The 24,840-nt window shown below is 39.1% G+C and overlaps 2 protein-coding genes across 7 annotated transcripts in view; both read right to left on the bottom strand.

The window, feature by feature from the left end:
* OXCT1 (3-oxoacid CoA-transferase 1) overlaps positions 1–24,840 on the bottom strand; it is a 160,859-nt gene that overhangs the window by 21,152 nt on the left and 114,867 nt on the right. For 3 of the 6 annotated variants that reach the window (XM_082454521.1, XM_082454522.1, XM_082454523.1), the window contains exons 15-16: positions 17,652–17,732; positions 11,479–11,580 (exon numbers count right to left, since the gene is read on the bottom strand). In XM_082454521.1, coding sequence (XP_082310647.1) covers positions 11,479–11,580; positions 17,652–17,732 — 183 coding nt within the window. Of the gene's footprint in view, positions 1–1,355; positions 2,386–3,611; positions 5,602–11,478; positions 11,581–17,651; positions 17,733–24,840 lie in introns of those variants that run through there. The other 3 variants (XM_082454524.1, XM_082454526.1, XM_082454525.1) reach the window with 3 other exon arrangements.
* PLCXD3 (phosphatidylinositol specific phospholipase C X domain containing 3) overlaps positions 1–24,840 on the bottom strand; it is a 434,729-nt gene that overhangs the window by 344,370 nt on the left and 65,519 nt on the right. The gene's annotated exons all lie outside the window — the stretch shown is intronic.

The following is a 24,840-nucleotide window of genomic DNA, read 5'->3' as shown; positions in this document are numbered from 1 at the left end:
CTCAATAGCTCCACAGGCTCCAGTGCTGTGACTAGTTTTCCTCTTTCCAGGACCCAGTGAATGGAATGGCACTAGATCTCACCAGGCGATGCTCTCTCTGTGTCACCAATAACATATATTTTTAGGCTCCTAATATCAATCTTATCTTTGGGGTTCTACTGAGTCTGAGCCACAACTCTGACTTTGAACATGGGTTAAGATTAATGCCAAGAAAACCAAACTTCAGAAGGTGTTCAGCTACAAAGATAAAGCAATGCCCATCAGCCCCTCCTGCTGGTGTCAGTTGAGCATCCTTGTGTGGTTGCCTACACAGGGCCTTTTATTAGAGCAAACCCAGTAATTGCAAATGTTTCACAGGGACAATTTGCCTGGTGGGTGCCATTATCCTTTTTTATTTTGAAAACTACCCATTTCTTTATGAACTGGGTTGTGTACAAGAGCTGTGTAGACAGGAGGAACAAAACCTGAAGACATGTCCCATTAGGTTGAAAGGTTTTGAACTCTCTGTTTTGCAGCTTACCAGAGTGACAAATCTAGTTCTATTCAGGAATTTAATTCACATCTCATTAAGTACCTTGGCAAAATCCAACATTAGCCCTGAAAGGCTAATTTGATTAAAGAATTGATGGACATTACTTCCCTCAGACTAAAGAAGTTAATTTTAATGGAGGTAATAATATCTCCCTGGCAGATTATTGTGAGAATGAAATAAACTAGCTAGTATATTCTAGGTGTTTTATACATTATAAAATGCTAAGCAAATGTAGGTAATTATCGCAGGTCTCTTTATTCTTTTGTTATAGCCTCCAGATTCCACCTCTTATTTCTTTCCTTTTCTTTTTCCTACATCTTCGTCAGAGGTCTTAACCTAATTATTTAGCTAAGGGAAACCCTCAGGCCTGGCTTACTGTCACCTCGTTTTCAATTAGTAAATTGGTTCAATAAACACATTTGGAAAGCTACCATAGGCAAGTCACGGACTTGTTATATACAAGATGTTAAAAACAGCACACAGACACAATGTACGCTACATTCCAAAGAGAAGCCACTATGCACACATTTTGGAATATCTGGCTAAGAAACAGACAACTCTTAAACCCTTACTTATACTGGGTGCATAAAAGGGCTGGGAGCTGGAAATTAAAGGCGTATTTGTGGAGCTTTGGAGAGCTACTGGGCACTCTAACCCAAGAAGGCAAAGTAGGAGATGCTACCTCCTATCCCCAAATCAAAAGAGAGGAGCTTCAAATGCAACACCAGGGTTTAAATGTGAGCCTGTGTTTTGCCGAAAGCCTGCTTTCGGTTTTAAGGTTCGTTGGATTCGCTGGCAAAATAACTACTCTCTCACACAAATAAACAGCTTCAATCAAATCTTTAATAGAAGGTCATTTAACTTAATTTCAATATACAATCATTAAAAGGAAAGGAATAAGAATATTAACAGAGTATATAAATTTCAATATACAATCATTAGAGGGAAAGGAATAAGAATATAAACAGAGTATATAACAGAGCATACATCACCGAATCGGGCCGACACCTACTTCCAGATCCAAGCAGCAGCTGGGAAGTCCCGAGTAACAGCAATCTGGAGCCCCAGTTGGGAAGGGTCCAATGTTCGCTGATCCCCGGGAACTGGCCAGATTCCCAAGGCCCAGGAAGCTTCGTGACTTACTCCCTTCTTTACCTGTTGGTTCCCAGGACTTGCTAGCACCGTTTCTGCTGAGCTGCATGTAGTCTAGCAGTTCGGCATGTAGCTCTTTCAGGGTCTTTGTTTAGTCAAAGGCCTGTTGTTGCCTCTGAAGCCTGAACAAGACTATTTTACTAGCTTCCCCAATTATAGACAGCCTGATCTATAATTTTCTCTTGAAAAATTTAAAGGGTAACAGATAGAATGCCTAGGAATGAGCCAAAAACATAAAATGACTGCATTAGGTACCTGGGCTCTCATGGTTTGTCAGTGGAAATAGGATCCTACATGATTCATGCTACAAAAAAGCCAGGATAGTTGCCTGAGGTCGTTTCCAAGTGGACCACCCAGAGTGGCACCCCCTTAAAGGCAACGAGGACCATGATAATCAAGCATGCTTAACCTCCACAAGCAAATATCATTTGTGTTTGATTGTGGCTTTGAGGGAAGGAATTGTCTTATCAATTACTTACTGGGATTGGTATGGGCATCACTCCCATGAGACTTGCTGTGTGGTACATGAAAGGTGCCTTTGGATGATTTCACACAGACATATTTAATATTATGGAATGAGGACACTTCAAGTATATGTCACACAGACATGCACTTAGACCACATGACATTCATTGATATTTATGCTTAAATCCACTTTGATATTCAGTGTGGCAGTGGGAAGTGGGAAGGCACTGTAGACACTGAAAAATAAAAGGACAGGAACAACAGACGATTCTGGTAGTACTGACACACATTTTTAAAAGATCTGTCAGTATTTTTGCAACCAGATGTATTAATTATATTTTATTGAACCATGGTGGAAGATAATAGATTCTCCCCATCTTAAAAATGAAGAATCTGAAAATAAGCTAAAGAAACTCAAGGTAATGTTTTGTGAGGAAGGGGAAAGGTTAGTGCAAGGAAACCCATCCATTGAATAAATCTCTGCTTACACTTCCACTGGAAAAATTTTCAAAGTTCTGCTGACTATATTGAGATGTAGGAGAAAGAAAACCTCTACCCACAACCTTTCTACCCACTGGGTAACATCTACAAATGCTCTTACATGTGTTCTCTGGGCCCAGGGACAAGCAGTTTTGCTTGTATTCTGCATACCTTCTGCAGGAGACCAGATCCCTCCTAGGACTCAAGAATTACCAAAGCTGCTTGAGTTCACACTCTGGGTGCAAGTGACAAAGGCCCAGCTCAAGCAAAAAGGGGAAATTTTGGCCTCATGTACAAGCATGGATGGAGAGAAGTTGGCCTTCGACACGTGCAGAAACAGGAACTCAAATACCACCAGGATGCCGCCTCCCTACAGCTGCAGTGTGTGTTTCCAGTTCTTTCTCTCCAACTGGAGCTCAGCTTGTAGGGTGTGTGTATTGGGGTGGGGGGGGTTGGGGAAAGGATGTTGGTGCCAGAGTCACATTCTTCTTACGGCTTAGGGAACAAGGAGGAATAAGAAAATTGGCTTCTCTCTCATCTCCAGTTTATAAACATAGGATAAATAACCTGAATGGTACATTTTGGGTCATACACCCAGCCCCGGGTATAATCACTCTGGACAAAGGAGAGCTACCAAAAGAGGCATATCCTGAGCACAGGCCCAACTCCTCGGCCAGGGGGTGAGTCTGTTATGAGAGGGGCAACACAGATGCTGAGTAGACGTCACTAGAGCCACTTCAACATGCAAGCAAACGCAACGCCCCACTGGGAAATTACTGATGTATGTGTATCTTAAAGGAATGTTACATAAAAGCAAAGAAATATTAACACGTGATATCTGGGATAATCGATTTTTATAGACAAATCATTGACTTTGACAAGGAGCAAAGTCAGAATTCATCTAGGTAAACATTTCATTTGTTCTTTCATGGAGGATAATATCTTTTCTTTGGTTAGATCAAAAGAAAAAGCAGTAACTCGATTAGAAGTGGTACAGTGTGCTAACTTTATTATTGGCTATTCCACCGATCTCTGTTGTCTTATTCCCATGTTTAGGCACGCCATTCCCAAATGAGAAAAAGGACAATCACACAAATCTATATCAATTTGGAATACTTATTGCACATCTTAATGCATTTCTTAACGTCCATGGTACTCTTTAATCAAGAATATAAAGCCATCTACTTAGGATCTGCCCCTCAAAGTGAAGAACATTCTTAGAATCACAGAATAAGTAAGTTTACAAATATAGCAACCATCAATATCACACATTTCCCGAACCATAACTCTCACATGGATGTATATCATTTCTCCAGACCTTGCAAATTCTTTAAAAAGTCCATTATACCAGTACTGGGAGAGTATGCTTCCAACCACGCAGCCAGCCAGAGGGACCATTTTATATACGGAGTGTGCTTCTCACAAAAAAACCCTCTCCTTCCTCTGAAATGACAGAACTGTAGCTATACCTGAAGAGAAAGTGAATTTCAATGACAGCCATCAGCTAAAAACATGCATAAATTCCTATATCTGGTATGAGAGGAATGGTATATCGCACTGTACTATGCCTACCTCTGTCCAGAGGACAGCAATCTGGCCCGTCTTCAGGGTGCCTGGACTTTTCTCCCGTTTGATACGCAGGATGCTTGGTATACTCCCTGGGGAACTGTCTGACACTGAGGAGAAGGTCCTTACGAAACCTAATCCATCGTGTTTATTTTCTAAGAATGAAGTTCACTGCCCTTCACATCCTGGATTTGCTCCTCAGTATTTCCCTTAGTTTGATAAAGCTGAACTAAAAGTACTTTGTTCAAGGAACAAGCCTGGGCAGAAGAAATAACACTGTTCTGCAGAAAGAGGCATTCAACATTTAGAAACTTTTCTGAGCAGAAAAAAGAGGCCCTGAAAAGAAAGGATTTTTTTAACTCTGCTGTCACTGTTAACTATGGGTTCACGATGAATTACCGCACAGCCCCTTTTGGTCTAAGAGGAGGTATTGTATAAGAAGCCCACAGTAACATAGAGAAAGACTCTTAATGGCCCTTCTGGATACACATGGATACTGCACTGTTTGAAAATGAGAAAACCGACTAGGTCAGTTAGGCTTATAGCTCTCTTGCTAAAAGCGACTTTAATCTTTGGCAAAGCACAGATGCTTATTTGGTTTGTTTATAAAGGCAACTTCTTGGTTGGATGTCAGCACCAATAGACCCTATACCCTTCGGTCTCTCCCACAAACCAGGTTACTTCTCCCACACAGAGATGTTCCTGTTTGCCTTCTTGGGCATCTACTTAGTTACAAAAAGTGGGGGGGGGGGGGTTGGCGGGGAGGGGGTGGGAGAAGGGATGCTCTAGGGAAGCAAGATGTAATCACAAAATCAGAGGCTCCAAAAAAAAAAGACAGAGGAGGCCGAAGGAAAATCATAATCCTTAAGACAGCATTTCTCCTGATTAAAATTCACACAAATGTTATCTTTCAGGACTCGTACGATACTCCCCTGGGTATACTCTGGGTGGAGTTCATTTTCTCCCTCATTCTTTTTTTTCTACATGCCATGATTTAGTTAGGAGGGAAAGTACATCAATGAAACTCTTCCTAAGTAAGGGCCCATCTTGGCACACAATTTAATGTACATACCACAGAAGATGAAGATAAACCCAATGTGAGTACCAACTGTAAATATGACCTTCTCAGCACTTATAAAGCAAATTAGATAATCATATTTTTTTTCTTTTTGTTTTTCATTAAAATGTCACAGTACGCTTGAGAAAACAAAGTCTACATGGCTGTATAAAGCATTAAGATGCTAGAAAACTAGTCAAAAACTGCTTGTTAGATATACAATTATGATTACTGATGTCCTTTTAATAAAATCCTATGTGGTTAAAATGAAAAACACACAGCTTGGGACAAAAGTCTACTCCACATTTCAAGCTGCGATCTGCTGCATTGGTATGAGTTTTGGTGAAACCTGGTAAAAGAAAGAGAAAAAAATAACCAACTTATGAAAAAACCTCATGGTATAAACATCTGTCCTTTGAATTTCCAAACCTGAGTGATGTAGGCAACAAGCAGCCTTGTCAGGAAACTCACCTGGAGTTTCCTCGTTATTTTCCATCTGAACCACTGAGAAATAGAACACCTTTTCCATTTACATTTTGTGTATTTAGTAGTTCTCAACCTTCTTGCATTATAGCTCTTAAACTAAAGATCATTAAGACTCGCAACTAGGAGGAGGTGGGGGAGGAGCAGCGGGAGACAAATAAAGGGTCCAGATAACCAAACTCTCTACTGAATGGACCACTGAGCTCTGAGATTGATGAAACAGAGACACAGAGCAAGGCACAAGTTTCAAAATCCTCAAAATAGGTCCAGTCAATTCACAGTTTTGTTAAGAGATACTTAATGTAGTCTTTGGATGACAAACTTTTATCAGAAACTTCATAATCAGAGTGGAAATGATATAAAGGCAGGAAAAAGATACCAAGTTATTACAAAAAGGAGGTAACAGCATTAAAAATATTAAATATTAACTATAATTATGTTCAATGTACAAAATAGCAAATGTATTCCTAGGAGTCTTGAAGCAGAGAAATATGAGGACAGATCTACATTTAATGGTAAAGGTGGTGGAAGAAGAAACCTAAATGTAAGTAGTCTGGCTTAATTTTGACAGATTTTTCAAGGTGTAATGGCAGGTACAGATTTCTTCATTTAATCTGGCAAATATCCATTAAGTCCGAGTAACAGGCCCCATGGACAGCACAGTAAGGAATACTAAAATTTAGGTGATTTTTGAGACCTTCAAGGATGTGGCAATTGAAGTGGGTCTAATTTGCCTTCCAGAATAAATACTTAATATTTTTTTAAATGAATGAATGAGAGACTGGATTAGATAAGCTTCAAAGAACTAGAAGAAAGGTTTCTAATAGAGGTTAAGTCAGTATTAAGAATAGAAGAAGGCAATCATTTGGCTTTGATGAAGTTAAATATTTCTAGTTCATCTGTAAATTGCTTATAAAGTCTTCACAGTGTCGAGAGTTAATGCCCCCTTCTCCATTTTTCTACCTAAAGAATGACATGTCCAGAATAAAAAGGATGGGAACGGCTTGGTACATATCCATATCTTAGGATAAATGAGAGCTCATTCAGACTTGCCAGCACTGAGAACAGATATATCATAATAGACAAAGTAATAGACATTAATAGACAAAAGTCACAGCCCACATTTGCAGAGATATTCAACTCTACTGAAAAGAATAAAGATATATGGGCTCCGACTATTGGGAAAGTGTGTCTCATAAACTATTGATTTTCTTTTTTTAAACAACAGAGCATCTGTGGAAATAATTTAATGAAATAAGACTTTTTTGAAAACAGATCATTTTCTAATAGGTGCTTTATGGCATTACCTTTAAAAGGAAACTGGACACCTTGATTTTTTAAACTAAACATCTGATCCTTCTCCTTGTCATGTAGGCCCTATTTTCAGCTCTTAGTATCATTTATATCCTCAGTGTGGAACTTGACTTTTATCAGAAAAGAAGATGAATCTTTATGTAGACTGACTTGGCCTGTCTATTTTTGTACAGAAAAACATCTACTGAACCTCCATTTTTCATCTGTTCTCTCATAGTCTCATCAACATTTTAAGTCCATGTAAGCAGAAGCAGATTATCCTGCCAAAGTGATCTACAGGCTATGCACAGGACTATATGATTTAAATGCATAAGATAAGCTAACGAGTTGTCTTCCCAGTCCATTGAAATCCAAAGAGTATACTGTTTAATTCTGGTATAATGCCAGTTCATAATAGATACTGAGAGTACAAATTTATTCAACTTGGCAAAGAATGCCCACAGCTGGCTTCTTTCAGATTCTATTGCAAACATATAAATAGGCAGGACTCTTATTTGATTTTTTGCCACTGGTGGTTTAGGTGTATTCCTACCTAGAGAACAAGACCAAGGCCCCTAGGAGGAGGAACTATACCAATCTGTTCTATTTTACTCACATTTCATAGCTTAATATGGACATACACTTGGTGTTTAATAATCGTGGATGACTAATAACCTCTGGAAGTTTATTCTACCACATGATGTTCAACTATGGATTCAATTTATTTTTAAGTTTTTAAATTAAAAAAGGAACAAATATTCTAGTTTAAAAAGGTCCACAGACATATATAGTAAAGAAAAACTTATGTAACTCAAGCATGCATCAGAAAAGAAAGAAATGAATAACCAATTGAATTAACTACTCACTGAAAAAGATACTTTGGAGATAATGGAATTTAAGTGGTGGAATGTCACCTTTCTTTTTTCTTTCTATTTGGCCCATCAAATAGCTGGCAGTAACACACTAAGTGATGCAAGTATAGCCCAAAAAATTTAACATTTTCATTAGCTTGTCACAGCTATAATATGAGGAACTGTGCAGTATCACTTTGACTCTTTGAAAATGAATTATTACTGGATATTTATTTGAGAGACAGAATTTTTTCAAAATGTGAGTGCCCTGGGGAAAAAATAAACCAAAGGACTCCTTAGCTATAAAAATGTTGGGCGCTAGTAGCATTAAAGAACGACAGAAAAGCATTTCTGCACAGCATCACAATCAAGCATTTGTAGAGGGTGAACATGTGTGTATGGCTCTATCCAGCAACAGTGCTGGGGTGGAGCATTTATTCCCACTTCTCATATTCCCTTCCATGTGGAGGAACACCTATTAGTGTAATACTCTGGCCTCAAGTGTGTCCCTTAATGGCTCAACTAAATGATGATTTGGGCAGAGGAACTGGGGTATGTGAAACTCAGCCTGACTCTTCTTCCTCATCGGGATCAGCCTTCTGTAGGCAGCACGTGCTCTATTTTGCTCTCAGTCACATGGAAAGAAGCTCAGCAGTAAAGCCTCGCCCTTGTGTAGAAGGCCTATGATTTTCCACGGCTGCCTATAACTGGGAGCTGAAGTCTCCCCCACTTCAGGGGTTCATATCCGGGAAGGCTCTTGTGGCTGTACACCAAAGCCCCATCCTTCATTCTAGGCTTTATAATGATGATGTTTTTAACCTCTACTCGCCCAGCTCCCTTATCTCGCTCAATAGATTCGGAACTTAATCCCCAAGAAATATAGAGGGAAGTCCCTTTCTTTATAACAACTGCATTTTGAAGGAGAGTGATGGTATGGAACAAGATCTCTGTCCATTATGGGTTGGCTTCTCTTGCTGTGAACAACTCTTGACCAGAATTTTATTTTAGAGGTGTGATGAAGGTTCCAGAAATATAGTCAATATCCTCATTTTTTTTTTTTTACAAAATTTCCACAGCTTCCTTTAGAGTTCTAGATATAACACGACCCTTAAGAGAGTTTCCTCCTAATTGAAAAGAAAACTCTTTTCAACTGGCACTATGGTTACTATGAATTTTTTAAGAAGCTATTTCAGGTGATACCTAAAGGACACATTTTCCTTTCACATTTTTTGTTGTTTTTGTTCATTGCACTGTGGCATACAGGAAAGTCTTAGTGATTCTTTTTTTTTTTTTTAATGCCCAAATAGTTCATTATAACCATTATTTTTAATACCCTGAAACCACAATTTTGTCATGCCCTGTTATCTGATGCTGTCATATCTTGCCTTTTTCTTTGAAATTCTCAGGATTTTCTCAATCAGCTTATATCCACATTCTGTATCCTTTGCCCATTCACTTGCCCATATTCTTAGGTATACAGGACCTTTACCAACACACTTTCACAATTACTTTGACCTAGGTTTTTACTTTTTTTTCTTTGTTATGCAACAACCTGTCTATCTATTCTCTTCTAGAATGTTCACTTCTCAGTATACAGTGAAGGCTGAGAAACAGAAATCTTTTCTCAAACAGAAATCTTGAGTAAGTTGTAATGTAGTCAGATATAGAGTAAAATGCTACCTATGTAGTAATAATCATATGAGATGTCTTCTGAATTATGACATGGAATACCTCTGAATTATCAAATAAAGAGATGTTATCCCAATGTGCTTTTATTATTAAATGTATCTTACTGATAACCCAGCTATTAAGCAAAACATCTTATTAATTAGAACACTCTGGACCCTAGCCTTACAAAGATTTTGATACATGTGACTTCATCTGTCAGGGTCTAAAGAGATGCCATTGATCATCAGATCCTCAAAATCCAGTTCTTCTGTCAAGATGGTTTAGCTGATACTACACCTTTTCAGGGCAACACTGACATAAAAATTAACATTTAATTTCAACAGCCTAATTTGGAGGAAACAAGATTACATGTCAATGTCAAAAGAGAAGGAGGGGTGGTACTGTGATAAAAGAGGGGCCATAGAGATATTTTTCAGTGTATCAAGACATGGAAACTAGCACTTTAAGAAAAAGCAAAAACAGTAAAAATATATCTTTTTCATTCCCGATTTACCTACGTGACTAAAAAAAACCAAAAAAAGCCTGATAACAATGAGGATCTTTTTTGCAATTCCCTTTTGCAGCAGAGACTTGAACATTCTATAGATCTCAAAAATGCTATCTGCTGAAGAAGAGACTAACTCATCCACATAGGGAAAAAATATAAAGAATAGCTAATTAAGTAAGAAGAACTGTTTGCTTTTATCACTGGAGTAAGGAATTCTAAACAGGTAAACTATAGACAAATCCCATTTTTTACCCTCTGGGGTCACTGAAAAGTTAATTAAAGATGAGCTTTTCATGTAAGGTATCGTTGGAAAGCTTCTTTTTTTCCAAAGGGAAATTCAAAAAAAGGTTAATAGACAAAGACCTTCATATAACACCAGAAACAGTTATATGTGGATAATGAATTATGCAGCAAAATTGTTTTTACAGACATTTGTTACGCACTGACAGGTACCAGCCAAGCATGTAGTACCTAAGGAAGAAATGTATGAAATACATGCATGATTTATCAAGTAAGTTTTATTAAATTACCTTCTCCAGGATGGGTAGCTGCAATATTTCTTCTCATTATAAATATATTTCATTTTAACACATAGAGCTGTTCTTAAAGAGTTATGTGAGAAGCAAAGTCTATTTCTTCATTTTTTTCAGACACATTTTGACTTCACATTTGATTAACTTCAAATGGACTGCGCTGTCCTTTCGACTCCCATTAGGTAGGTGATTGATTGGTGATTCATAAACAAGAACTTATATTAAAGGGTGATTATTTATATTACAGTATTATTCTCTTAGTTTTAAAAAGGGATTTGGAGATTTCTTCAGTGGATACTCCCCTGATGTTCTTGTCTGCTTTGTAAGTCAGAGTTTTAATGCACTAAGTTTTTCTTCAAATACAGAGAACACCTATTTTGTGACTATAAATCTGGTGGTGTCAAAAGCTCGACATTCTAATACCTCCAAGGGATGGAATAATCAGGCAAAGAAGTTAATCAAAGAGAAAGTCATAAGCCATAAATGGGTTTAAAAATAAGGAAGTACCATTTCTCTGAGTGTGGCCCGCATTTTTTAGTTAATTAAGTTTGGCCACGGCTGATACGTAACCCAAGAACAGAGGATTGCAAGGGATTGCAAGAACAGAGGATTACAGAAAGTAGCTTAGAGTTCAAGCTCAACCTGCTGTTTCCAGCAGCTCCTGGTGGTTCCTCCCGCTTCTGACTCCTGAGCCAAACCCTGGCCCATGAGCCAGAGCCCGTTCCTGCTGCCACCTGCTCTCAGCGGAGGCACCCTTCCTTCCACTCCTGTTCCCTGCTAAGGTCAACTCCAAAAATGATCACAAATTAATGGTTCATGTCCCATAAACACCCATTAATCAAGCTCAGGATATAGGACAAGTGGCTGGATTTGTTCACAGAAACACTTACTGCGAAATCGCACCCAGTGCTCTTTTTTATGTCATCCACCGTCAGGCCTTCCCAGAGTTCAATCAGAGTCAGGCCTTTCTTGTTGTCCACGTCAAATACAGCCTGGAGAAGTCAAGAAAATGACAACGACAATTTCTATTACGGTAATTATTTTATAGCACAAAACAGAAATAACCTCTCAAGTTCTTTAAGGAGAGAAAAGACTCAGGATAAAAGACTGAAAATGAGCAATGAAAAAATGTCAACCGTAACTGCTATATTTTGGTGAGAATAAATGCCAACTCCCTAACTGGCAGTTAGTTGGGGAGCTCTGCTGATGCCAGAAAATAAATGAGTGTTGACTATTGATGGCATTTGCTACTATTATAACCAGGTTTTTTTAAACTACTTTCTTTTTGTTAGATCTAACACTTTGGGTCAAAATTTCAATTTGATGATTAATAATGATTTGAAGAAAGAAAAGAATGAATAAAAGCAGCGAGGGAGGAGATATTTGGAAGGTGAAAGCACAGGGATGATGGGGGAAAGCTGATCAATGCTTCTGGGTAAATTACAGAAACAAAAGAAAGTGCTCTGAAGTAGCTAGGAGTAATTATAAAGGGACAGCTGGCCCTTAAAGACCACCCCCATCCCCAAGTAAATATTAAAGCTTTCCCTTTAAGTCTTATGAAAACACACAGATCCAAAAGTAGAGCATGAGAATCTCCCTCTGGTATGGAAATCAAATGAAGATGCTTATGTTTAGGACAGCATGAGAAGGCTCACCTCACCCTAAATATTGCATTACAACATTCTGGTTGGTAACACTAGGTGATGGTAGTGCCAACTGGTATAGCCTGACCCAAGCAACCTGTCATGTCTGATATAGAACGCACGTGGTCACACTCGGTAATATGACAACTCGAGTGGAAGGGACCAACAGAATCATGTAATATAACCTCCCACCCAAGAATTCTTTAGAACATTCTTCTGAGATGGTCGCTGGGGCTCTGTTTAGAAACTTCCAGTGGTAGGAGGCTCACTGTCTCAAGGCAGATTGCCTGTTGGTGGGAAGCTCTAACTGCAAGAGCCAAAAGTGCTTCCCTATGACTTTCACTCACGGGCTCTACAGTAAGCTGTCCTCCCATGCAACAGGCACTGTTCCCTCTTTCAGTTGTCATGGTTAGTCTTCCTCAGACTTAAATATTATTCTTTCCAGATCGCTCCTCTCCTCTGGGTTTACCTTAAATTCAACTATTATTTGCAGGCTTAGAATCTTTATTTTCAGCTAGCTTGGAAGTCAAACCCTAAATTGTCATTTTTAAACACACTCCTGGTTAGGAGGCTATTAAGAAGACACAGTAGTGTGTACTCCAATATAAAATTTTTAAAAATTTTTAAATGAAAATAAAAAAGAAGACACAGCAACATGCAGAGGAAAGAACCCTGGCTTTCAAGCTGGACTGGAATTCCAGCTCTGCCAACACTAGCTATGCAATCTTTGGTGAACCTGTCTTCACATGTGTAGATGGATATCAAACAAACCTACTTCCCAAGATTTTTATACAGGACAAATATAATAACAAACCTGCTCTGAGCAGCTGGCCTCATGCCTGGGACATATAGCAAGGGCACCACAGAGGCATATTCTTTTCCTTAACAGCTTAACTTACTGTCACTTGTGCGTGAACCCAAATCAAAGCCCCCAAATGCTTATTTGTATCCAGTTAATTGATATTTCTCCTCAGGAGGAAAACATCAAGGGGACCAGTGATACTTGCCTTCTCTGTTTGTTTGATGAATTCATAGATAACCTGGGTTGATTTTACTGGAAAAGATTATTTAAATTTAGGAGGAAATATTTCAGCACATTTTTATGTTCCTAAAGAAACGTTTTTTAGCAGAAATGTATTTTGAGGGGGAAAAAAATGATCATCTAGGAATGTCTGTATGCTGCAGGAGGTTATTCAATTCCCAAATGACAATTACAAATTCTTTTTCATTGGACACTTTTCCTTTGCAGAAAGTGTGTCTGGAGCACCATTCATACTGATTTTCTTTCCCCTGTATTATGAACAACTACAAATTTATCAAAATGGAACAAATAAGAGAAAAAGAGCCTTTGGGCTGTGTTATTAAGAACAGGCAGGAAAAGGATTTGGGGAGAAGACAAGTTTGGTATCATGAATATAAGACTTCAGTGACTGAGAAGATAAAAATCTATGGCAAATGACTTACTGCTTTTAAAAACCTTTAATTAACACCTTTATCAATCCCTAATTAGCTCTCAAGGTCAAGGTCCCTAATTTCCTCTCAAGGAAAACTGAGCATCTATGATTTTTAAAAATGGGAAATTTACTTTTGAAATATTTAGGAAGATTTCCATTTAGTGGTATAAAGTGTAAACAAAAACTTGATAAAAATGGACACTAAAACCTAAAAGCTACAATCAATTGTTCACCTGCCAAGAATAATATATTGACTACTTTGTTTCACAGATGATACTTTTATTATTTTTTCACCACCGTAACAGGCTGCATTACGGATAAGCAGTTAGTCACAGCCCAAGTGCTGGTGAGGAAGGCCTCTTTCATCACATCATTCTAGCAACACGAAACCAAGAAATCAGGGTCATAACATCTCCAAAGCCTCTTTCAAATGGCAGGCAACTAATGGAATTTTCCTTAAGAGCTGAAAATGGAATTCTAGTCCCATATCACTCTGGCAGAGTGTCCAGAGTCATTGCCCTTAATGGCACTGCAAAATTTATTAAACACCTACTGTATAGAGCACAGGGGTAAACGCACCACTCCTTTCCCTGGGGCACCCGAAGTTCCACATGTAGCTGCCTTTCACTTTACTCCTTTTTACTACACAACACCATTTGCCGTTAAGCCTCCAATTATCCCCGTCTGCTAATGAGTTCACACATCCGTTCCAGTGGTGACTTCTCCTCTGAGCTCCAGGTGCCCATGGATGTTCCAGATGTTAACTTACTCTGGAATATCAAATTGAGTATGTTCAAATGGCACCTGTTCTTTTCCTGCCTCCCCTTGCTCCTCCCTTTCTCTTCCTACAGACCCAGCCTTCATTAAGGATACAACAGGTCGACCACGCCTCTAGCCAGAAAATTCAGGAATCACCTCTGCCTTAGCAACCACGTCCCATTCATCATCGAGTTAGGTTGAGTCCAGCTCCTAAATCTCTCTGAAATCTCTCTTTCTGTCTTGTGGTTAAGGACCTTGATATTTCTGGCCAAGATAACTGAAGGAGTCTCATCTCTTCTCCCCTTGCTTTACATAAAAGCCACAGGGCTCTTTGTAAAATGCAAATCTAATCAATGGTGTCCCCAGCTATTAAAAATCATTGAAGGGGGGCTTCCCTGGTGGCGCAGTGGTTGCGAATCTGCCTGCCAATGCAGGGGACACGGGTTCGAGCCCTGGTCTGGGAAGATCCCACATGCCGCGGAGCAACTAGGCCCGTGAGCCACAATTACTGAGCCTGCGCATCTGGAGCATGTGCTCTGCAACAAGAGAGGCCGCGATAGTGAGAGGCCCGCGCACCGTGATGAAGAGTGGCTCCCACTTGCCGCAACTAGAGAAAGCCCTCGCGCAGAAACGAAGACCTAACACAGCCATAAATAAATAAATAATTAATTTAAAAAAAAATCATTGAAGGGCTCCCAAGTGCCTTCCAGATAAAACCCAAATTTCTTAACAGGACATTCACATTCCTTTATAATTTGGTCCCTTACTGGCTTTTCACCTTCAGCCTTCAGAATATCTGGCCATGCCCTCACTCCACATTATCCCACTCGCAGGTCCTTGAGTAAGCTCTGTTTTCTTAATACCTCCAGGACCCTGCCAATTTTTCTTCCCTTTGCCTAGAAGGGCCTCTTTGGTCTTATTCTCACTTATAAAACTACTTATCTTTCAAGACTCCTAACTCAATCTATTAATTTTCTCATTGAGAAAAGTACAGTATTTATTCAACAGGCTTTCACTGTGTATGAGTCAAGCATTATCCTAAGTGTTGGACAAACTGATGAGTGAGACAGGCAGAGAGCTCAAAGGTTATTTCAATACAGTGACCAGTGCTGAGTTAGGGTAAGTACTAAGACTCACGGAAGCACCCAGAAGACTTGGGGAGGGATAGGGAAGACTTGCCAGAGAAGAAATTATATAGCTGAGACATAAAAGATGAACAGGAATTAGCCAGATGGTTGGGGTGGGGAGAGCATGCCAGGGAGAGAGACAGGATGTGCCAAGTTCCAGAGGAGCATGGCGAGGGCAGGGGCAGGGGATGCAACATAGCGCACAACATTCAGCATGGCTGAAGGAGGGAGAATGTTAAGGCAAAATGAGAGAAGCTGAGACTGGAGGAGAAAAGATCCAGACTGGGAAAAAGCTAATATTTGACACCACTCTCCCCAGGCTGTTAAGCAGCCTTCCTCTATGTTCTCAACTCAGCATTTGGCACATCTCTCTCTCTCATGGACTTTATCACATGTATTACTCTAATACAGGCTGGTACTGCTGATGTCTACTCCCCTTGAATGTGCTCCTTGGGGGCAAAGACTGTCCTCCTTTCTGTATCCACTGTTGGCAATAGTCGGCTTCAGAGAAGGAGCTCAAAAATGCTTATTAAATGGATAAATGTATGAAACAACAATGTGGATGGAAAGGGTAGAAGATTTTTTTAAATGGCAGTAAAGTTATGTATGAGTAATGTCATGAGAAAATGTAGGTATTAGATGGTAAGTGCCAAAAGGAAAGGTGGGCCACTCTGAAGATGAAGTTGTGAGCGCTAAGCTATCTGAAGCCTCTTCATGATGAAGATGGAAATTGCATTAGACTTAAAGGATGGATAGGATTTGGACGGGCAGAGTTGAGTGGGAGTTGTTGCACATAGAAGCACTAAACTGGTAAGAACAAGGTCAGGGCATACGTGGAGTGGGGATGTAGGGAGAGGGCTTACCTGGGGGAAGAGGAAGATCGGGGGTAAAATGTTGCTGGACTTAATCCTTAGAAGCTGTACCACCTTACTTTATTAAAGAAAACAGGATCAAGGACTGTCTTGTCTCTGATTTCAAAGTAATGGATTCTTTTCAACAAGTCCTGTCCATGGTTTTGGAGGGGTTTACGAAATGATAAGACGCAAGGAATAAATGGTGAGATAAAATATTCTACACTTTTATCCACTTTTTCTTCTCTACACGTCATCTTTATGGATTCCACATAAACAGCCCTAGAGGAAGGCACCATTTAGGACAGAACTCTCCTTAAAATGTGGCTTCTGAAAAGTATTATGAGCCTTCTAACCTACTTCAAAAGGCTGCTTTAGAGTGCTTTGTACCATACCCGAATGAGGGTTCTAAACCAGATTAATGCCAAAAGGAACAGCATCATTAAGAGAAAACAAAGAAACAAATGGTGATCTAGAGAATTCTGTTTTGTGGTTCATCAAGATACTGAATCAAGAAAATGACACCCTTCTAGCTCACTTATGAGAACTATGTCACTCCAACATCTTAGGTTCAAATCTGGGTCAGAAAGGTGACTGTAGCAACCACCAGTGATGTTTCTCTCTGATCTGAGCAGTTTCAGTTGTACCACTAACCGATATTTTCTATTTAGGAAGATAAAATCTAGAGGTGCACTAAAATGGCTGGTGTGTTCTAAAGTCTGCTTTATAAAAGAGGGCTGAAAGCATGCAAGAACCAAAGAATAGATTTCTTGGTTCACTGTGCGGCCTGTATTGCAATTTGCACCTAAATGATTAAAACCTAATTTTTACTGAGTTTCCTAAAATGAGATCCATCAATTTGTACTTGTGATTTGGAACAGCAAAGAAGAAAGGTAGTCTTAACTTTGTATATATCATCCATTTTCATAGCCCAAGTATAAGGATCAATACAACTTTTCTTTTTTTATATCACACTGTCAAAGTTACCAAGGACAGCAGTTCAATTCTGTATGTATATGCATATTTCCAGAGAATGTCACATTAAGAATTCTACATCTAGAAACATTAAATTGATGAATCTTCCTATTTGGTCTACCCACGGATTAAATTAATCCTATGACTACCAATGTAACACACTTTTAGAAGGTAACAAAAAAATTCTAAAATGCTTATAAAAAAAAAAAAAGGTGGTAGACATTTAGAGGAAATAAAAGAGAAAGGCACTTTACCTTTTCAGTAATGATGCGGTTGACACATTGTTTTCCTGTCAGTGGTAACGTACATTTCTCCATGATTTTATGTGCATTTCCCTGTTTGAAAAAAGAAACATTAAAAAGAGTAGTTAGGAACCAATTCTTACTTAGAATTGGTATAACATAGGACAAACAGGAACTATCAGAGAAATCGTCTCCTAAGTACAGTCTGTTTGAAATCTTTGCGCAGTCATGCTTTTACTTTCTTTCTGGAGGCAGCTTGTGTCCCTAAGATAATTTAGGGAGACTGCCAAATGAATAGCCAAAGGCATAACTGATTTAGTTGGGAAACATCCTGCTGCAGATCTGACCCCTCAAGCCTCAGCCCTTAGATCATATGATGGAGAAATTTCACTTCTAGCATCCTGCGAATTTTTCTCTTCCAGGGAATGGTCTCCTTGACAAACGACCTATTATTTACCAAGGGTAGGAAGCATACACAGAATGCAAATGCATAATATACCTTTTTAAAAAAGTTTTAATTTTATTTGTTACAAACGTGACATATTCACAGAAAACAGCAGTTCTTGCCTCCCTTCTGTAGGCTTAGACCTGCTCTGAACAGAAATCAAAATTCAATTTTTTTTAGCATTTTCTTATGTACTATTTTACATTTTCTTCCTACCTCTGCATTTAAAAAATTTTTAAATTTTATAATAAATTTTACTTTATTTTCCATTATGGTTTATTACTGTATATTGAAATATAGTTCCCTGTGCTATACAATAGGACCTTGTTGTTTATCTACCCTATATATAATAGTTTGGACCTGCTAGCCCCAAACTCCCAATCCAACCCTCCGCTGCCCACCCCCCTTGGCAACCACAAGTCTGTTCTCTATGTCTGTGAGTCTGCTTCTGTTTTGTAGATAAGTTCATTTATGTCATACTTTAGATTCCATATATAAGTGATATCATATGGTATTTGTCTTTCTCTTTCTGACTTACTTCACTTAGTATCATAATCTCTAGGTCCATCCATGTAGCTACAAATGGTATTATTTTATTCGTCTTTTTATGGCTGAGTAATATTCCTGTGTGTGTGTGTGTGTGTGTATACCCCACATCTTCCTTATCCATTCATACACACCCACACCCACATCATCTTTATCGATTCATCTGTTGATGGACCTATAGGTTGCTTCCATGTCTTGGCTATTGTAAACAGTGCTGCTATGAACATAGGTGTGCATGTATCTTTCGAATTAGTTTTGTCTGGATATATGCCCAGGAGTGGGACTGCTGAATCATATGGCAACTCTACTTTTAGTTTTTTGAGGAACCTTCATACTGTTCTCCATAGTGGCTGCACCAATTTACAACAACAGTGTAGGAGGGTTCCCTTCTCTCCACACCCTCTCCAGCATTTGATGGCCATTCTGACTGGTGTGAGGTGCTACCTCATTGTAGTTTTGATTTGCATTTCTCTAATAATTAGCGATGTTGAGCATCTTTTCATGTGCCTATTGGCCATCTGAATGTCTTCCTTGGAAAAATGTCTATTTAGGTCTTCTGCCCATTTTTTGACTGGGTTGTTTGTTTTTTTGTTATTGAGTTGTGTGAGCTGTTTGTATATTTTGGAAATTAAACCCTTGTTGGTCGCATTGTTTGTAAATATTTTCTCCCAGCCTGCAGATTGTCTTTTCATTCTGTTTACGGTTTCCCTTGCTGTACAAAAGCTTATAAGTTTGATCAGGTCCCATTTGTTTATTTTTGCTTTATTTCTATTGCCTTGGGAGACTGACCTAAGAAAATGTTGCTAGGATTTATGTTCTCTTCTAGGAGTTTTACGCTGTCGTGTCATATATTTAAGTCTTTAAGCCACTGTGAGTTTATTTTTGCGTGTGGTGTGAGGGTGTATTCTAACTTCATTCATTTACATGCAGCTGTCTAACTTTTCTAATATCACTTGCTAAAGAGACGGTCTTTTCTCCATTGTATATTCTTGCCTCCTTTGTCAAAGATTAATTGACCATAGCTGTGTGGGTTTATTTCTGGGCTCTGTATTCTGTTCCATTGAGCCTCTGCATTTTTTAATACTATGTTGGCCAAACTATTTATTTCCTAATTAATCAGCTTTAGATATTATCTACTAACTTCTTATTGGGGTGTATGAAGACTTAACTCTTTTACAAACCCCCATCCTTCATTATCTTCAGTTCTCCCAGCATAGCTATATCACAATTTGTAGGTAAGTCAATAGTCAGAATTTACACCATGCTGACAAAACAGCTGTGTAAAATGGCTCATTGCTGGGCCAGGCAGTGTAGAAAACCATGATCATATTCACTTTCTTATATAGCAATTTGCTTTTCCTGGAATTTGTCTGAGCCTCAGTTTGCTCATTGGTAAAATGTGTGCATTGGTCTATAGTCACATTTTTTCAAAGTTTCCTTTAGCCACGGTACCCTTTTTTCAAACATAAAAGAGGGATTGAGAGTGGAAAGCAGGTTTTCACCCATTAACCCCCTTCCCCCACCCCCTACCACCCCCCAGTATAGAGGTGGCCTCTGGGTCACATCTATGGAGCACAGTGGAAACATTAGCTCTGATGATTTGATCTTCAGATCATTTTCTTCTGATTATTATTCAGCTCCTTTCTAAGTATCAAGCACCAGGAGCCTAAATTAATATTTCCCTTGAGGCTGAAGGCTAATTTATCACATTTTAGATCTTCTTTTAAAAATGGCAAAAATGCTTCTATTGCTTCCTTTTTGGATCTGAAAGCACCACACATGATGTCATCATCATCTTTAGCCATCTCAATGTTTTACCTTCTGAAATATGCACCACTACCTGGTTTACCTCTCTCTCAAAACTGCTGCCATACCAAGTACGATCAGAGGCAAGAGATTTCAAATAACTGGGCTTAATTAAGATTTTACTGCTTGTAATAATCTGTCAACTCACCAACATACTAGTAATTAAGAGGTTTTAGTATACTTCACCCAGTGTATGGCATAAAAGATACTCAATATTTTTTGAATGAATGAATGAATGGGAAGAAAAAGGGAAGTCTATTGGGAATCTTGGGTGGATTTCAAAAGAAGACAAACTCTATTACTTTTAGTCAAAAGTAGTGCTAAATACACATAGAGTAGATAGATGTTATACCTTTAACAACAAGTTATATGCTTCTGGGTCTTAATGTGTAAGAAAATTTATAGCTGTAGAAATGAAACCTCATTTTTGCTTCATTTTTAATGATCTATTTTCATTCCCAGATTTCAAAGAAAGCTTGCACGTGTCACAGAAGCTTAATTAAAGAGCTGAAATTAATGATGAACATTCGAACTTCAAGAGTTGTCAGGACTCCTCACACTTAATATAACTCAAATAAGACATGTCACAATGAATTCCAGGTCTGCCTGCGAACAAAGTGAACAATCTGTGGGCCTCCAAAGAACATTTTCTGCAGGGAGCTCTTACTTTGTTCTCATTATTTGAGCAAGATCTACACCTGGTGTGAAAGCAGCCACTTGGATTTCAATGAACAACAAACGCTGGTTTAGGATCAAGCGTGTATTTCAACTGACAGAATTAACTGTGCCCTACCAACGGAGACCTTTTAGAGACCATTTTCCATGTAAACAGTATAGCTCAGTGGTTCAGAGTGGAGCCAAAGGACCTGAGTGCAAAGCCTAACTCTGCTCCACACTAGCTGGGCAAGGTTCCTGTGTCTGTGCTTATCCATTGCTTTACCTCAGCGGTTATTGTAAGTGTCCAGTACTTAGCAGGTGCTCAATAAGCTTGCACTGTTTTTATAACCTATATTTAACATTTCTACAACCTACCAGGGAATTCTTCAGGAGCTCTTAAGTTCCTAAACGAAGTTGGACATAGAATTACAAAGAAAATGGCCTAAACAGAATTCCTGAGAGCCTCAAAACTAACGAAACGCCAACACGTATTTGGGGGCAAACCATATGGCTGGCCTAGGAAGCTGGCACCAAGCGTACTCTTGCAGTGAGAACAATGTAGCTAGGTGACTCCATTCACTCTGAGCTTCAAGACATAACACAGATCAAGGGTAAAGAGAAAATGGCATGCAGAAGGAGATTAAAGAACGTCACAATTTCAGTATCCAACAATAGGTTAGCTAGGAAGCCAAAATATGACTAACGCCCACTTGAGGACGCTATTCTAACCACGCCAGGCTGAGCCTTACCAAGTTCTATGATTCACAAAGGAGGAACAATCACTGAGTTTTTAGCATTTAAAAATAAATCCTGAAAAAGAGATGCAGTGTAGTGTGGTAGCAAAGAACACTATATTAGGAGTCCAAAGACCCGGTTTTGAATCTTAACTCTGCCACTTAATAGTCATTTGGTCCCTTAAATTCTTTGTGCTGTAGTTTTCTGTTCGATTGCCTTGTCTTCCTCACCTGATCACGGCAGGAAGAAATGTTCTGCAAGCGCAGTAAAGTAGGAGGGGTTGAATCCATTCGAATATTTTGGGTGAGGGGGGTCTTGTTCATCCTCATCATTCTGCTTCTTTCTTTCTCCACGAAGAAAGGTCAGAAAAGGCAGAGGAACGGATACCAAGGGTAGCATTAAAAATTCTCTGACTGGACCCGAGGGCTCCTGATTTTGATGTTTCCTTATTTCCTAATTTCATCATAACCTGGGTGAATAGCTAAATCTCTTTCCTCCACCTGCTTCTCCAGCTTTTCTCTTTTCCCCACTGCATCACTTATAGGCCTCCTGCAAAATCTAGGAATCCACCATTTTCATTTTATATGACTGAAAGCCTTAATACTTTCTATTACTTACTTGCTTCATGGTGATCTCTTTTTAATTCATTAGATATCTGTGTGCAATTTATTACTAAATTCTTCAGTAATAAACGACTCTGGTTAAATGATAATAAATTCCCTTGTTATCATTACAATAAGCTTTGTGTTATCACAATAAACTTAATCCCAAATAACAAGCTCTCTCTTTTACAACATGATGATTTTTACATTTGATGTCAACATTTCTTTCACCTGAAGCAATGGAGCATTCATGTAAGATTTTGCCTTGCATAAAACCCCATTTTATGCCCATCTTTTTTGTTAAGTATTTCTTCAATGTGGCTGCAATATATTTCTTCTTTGGGAAAGCCCTAGTGATCAAGTACAAAGAAGGCGAAGTCTAGAAGTTGGTTGATCCTTAAGGGACCGAGTCTTTACGGGTGTATTCGCGCCACCTGAAACACACACCACCCTGTACTCCTTCATCCCACGTTCGAATGGCAACACCCTCCCTATTCTTCACGACTTGGCTCAGGTATCATCTACCCTGGAGAAACCATCCCCAACATCCCCTATCCAGTGCCACCGCTCCAGTGTCCCAAGGACATTCCTAGTCTGGTGCACCTCGTAGGTGTTCCTGTGTTTCCTCTACTCTCCACACATGTTGTAATTGTTGCCCTCTCTTTACCCACCACTGGACTCTGAAAAAATTTATCTTTGTATCTTCCACAATGAGTAGAGTACTAGACAAACCACAGCGATCAATAAATGCTGTCTGACTATTATAATTCTGATCCAACGAACTCCAACAGCGTAGGAGCTGTAAAATACCATGTGACTGAGTGGCTATGGACCACTGGAGGCTGCTTTTTAGTCCTAAGAAATGTACTTGTACATTCCCAGCATCTCTGAGCTCACTAGGAGAAGTGCAGCTAGCAGAGGTGTGCAAAGGGGCTTACAAAACTTGGGGAGACAGATAAGGGCATGAGCAAAGGGAGTAGCAAAGACACCTCAAGACTGCGGTATGGGGAGTTCCCTGGTGGTCCAGTGGTTAGGACTTGGTGCTTTCACTGCTGTGGTTCGGATTCAATCCCTGGTCAGGGAACTAATATCCCTCAAGCCATGCGGCGCAGCCAAACAAAAAGAAAAGACTGCAGTATGAAACATACAAATGTATACGTAAAGAGAGAAACTGAGTGAATTATACTATACTTATTCTACATCTTCTGCTTGCTCTCTCCTACAGCTGCAAGGCTTGCATTAATCTGTTGAAAAGCGGGGCTACAAAGGCTGACCTTGGCAAGGGAATACTCCATACTTTGTCTGGTGGCACAATGAAACCAAGGACAGGTCTCTCTTAGGGCCTGCCGAAATATCATGGAGGAAGCCGGAGTGCTACCACCCTTGCCCCTTCCTTCTATACACACACACGAACACACACAAAACAGATATAAAAATTGGGGAACACTGTATTACAAAACCCATGACTGTCACATCACTATGATGATTGATGTGGTACCCAGAAAAGAAAAATGGGATTTGCTAAAGAAAGAAATTCAAGGTACACAGAAGAAAAGGACAAGATGATGATGACATTACTCACACTGAGTTTATCCTCACGGGATATTTTTGGCCTTTACACAGCACCTATTTGGTAGGGGTCCCAGCAATCCATATAGGACTTCAGTGGAAAGGCTCAGCTAGCTCTGAAGCAGAGAATCGTTGCTGTTACAAATGGTTTTTATACGTGGATGTAATAACAGTTTGTGGTTACACAGGCACATTCTCAGGGGAAGACTAGCCAAATGAGACAATGGATACAGCAAGCCATTTCCCTGAAAATAGTCTTCAGGGCTTTGAGATCTTAGAATAGAAGGCCATTTTTCTTCAATATAATACAAAAATCTTTATCATGGCCTTTTATTTTCTCTCTAAAGACTGCATCCTATGGTCTCTAGACTAAGGATGGCAGAGCCCAGGACTGAGCAGGAATTATTTTCTCTTTCCATCCATGAATTGCTGTGATACCTTAGAAAGCTGCTCTTAGTGTTAGCTTTCCTATCAAGAACTATGGATACTCAAGGTCACAGAATTTAAAGTTATTTGCTTAATTAAATTCGGTGAGATATTTTAAAGTGTTTATTGGTCAATGGACTGTGTTCTGCTATTTTCTTCTGTTATAACATTTTTTTTGCAGGCATGTCCATCATTAAAGGACAAATAAAAACGACAAAACCATGTAAGCATTTCTATTTTTAATGGTGAATATCGTTTTTTCCCAAACAATCCTAGCCACGAAATAGTCTCATTAACAAATGATAAAATACCTGACAAGCTTTTATGAATGGAAAAAAAATTAAACCAGATGAAACTATGTTAATTATGAATTATCCTAACAAAAGAATACTTTATCTTGGGATACTTTTCAATG

Source organism: Balaenoptera physalus (genome assembly GCF_965194825.1).
Source record: "Balaenoptera physalus genome assembly, chromosome: 3".
NCBI classification, from domain to species: domain Eukaryota; kingdom Metazoa; phylum Chordata; class Mammalia; order Artiodactyla; family Balaenopteridae; genus Balaenoptera; species Balaenoptera physalus.
Note: the sequence above shows the minus strand (reverse complement) of the source record. Positions and strands in the feature narration are given on the sequence as shown.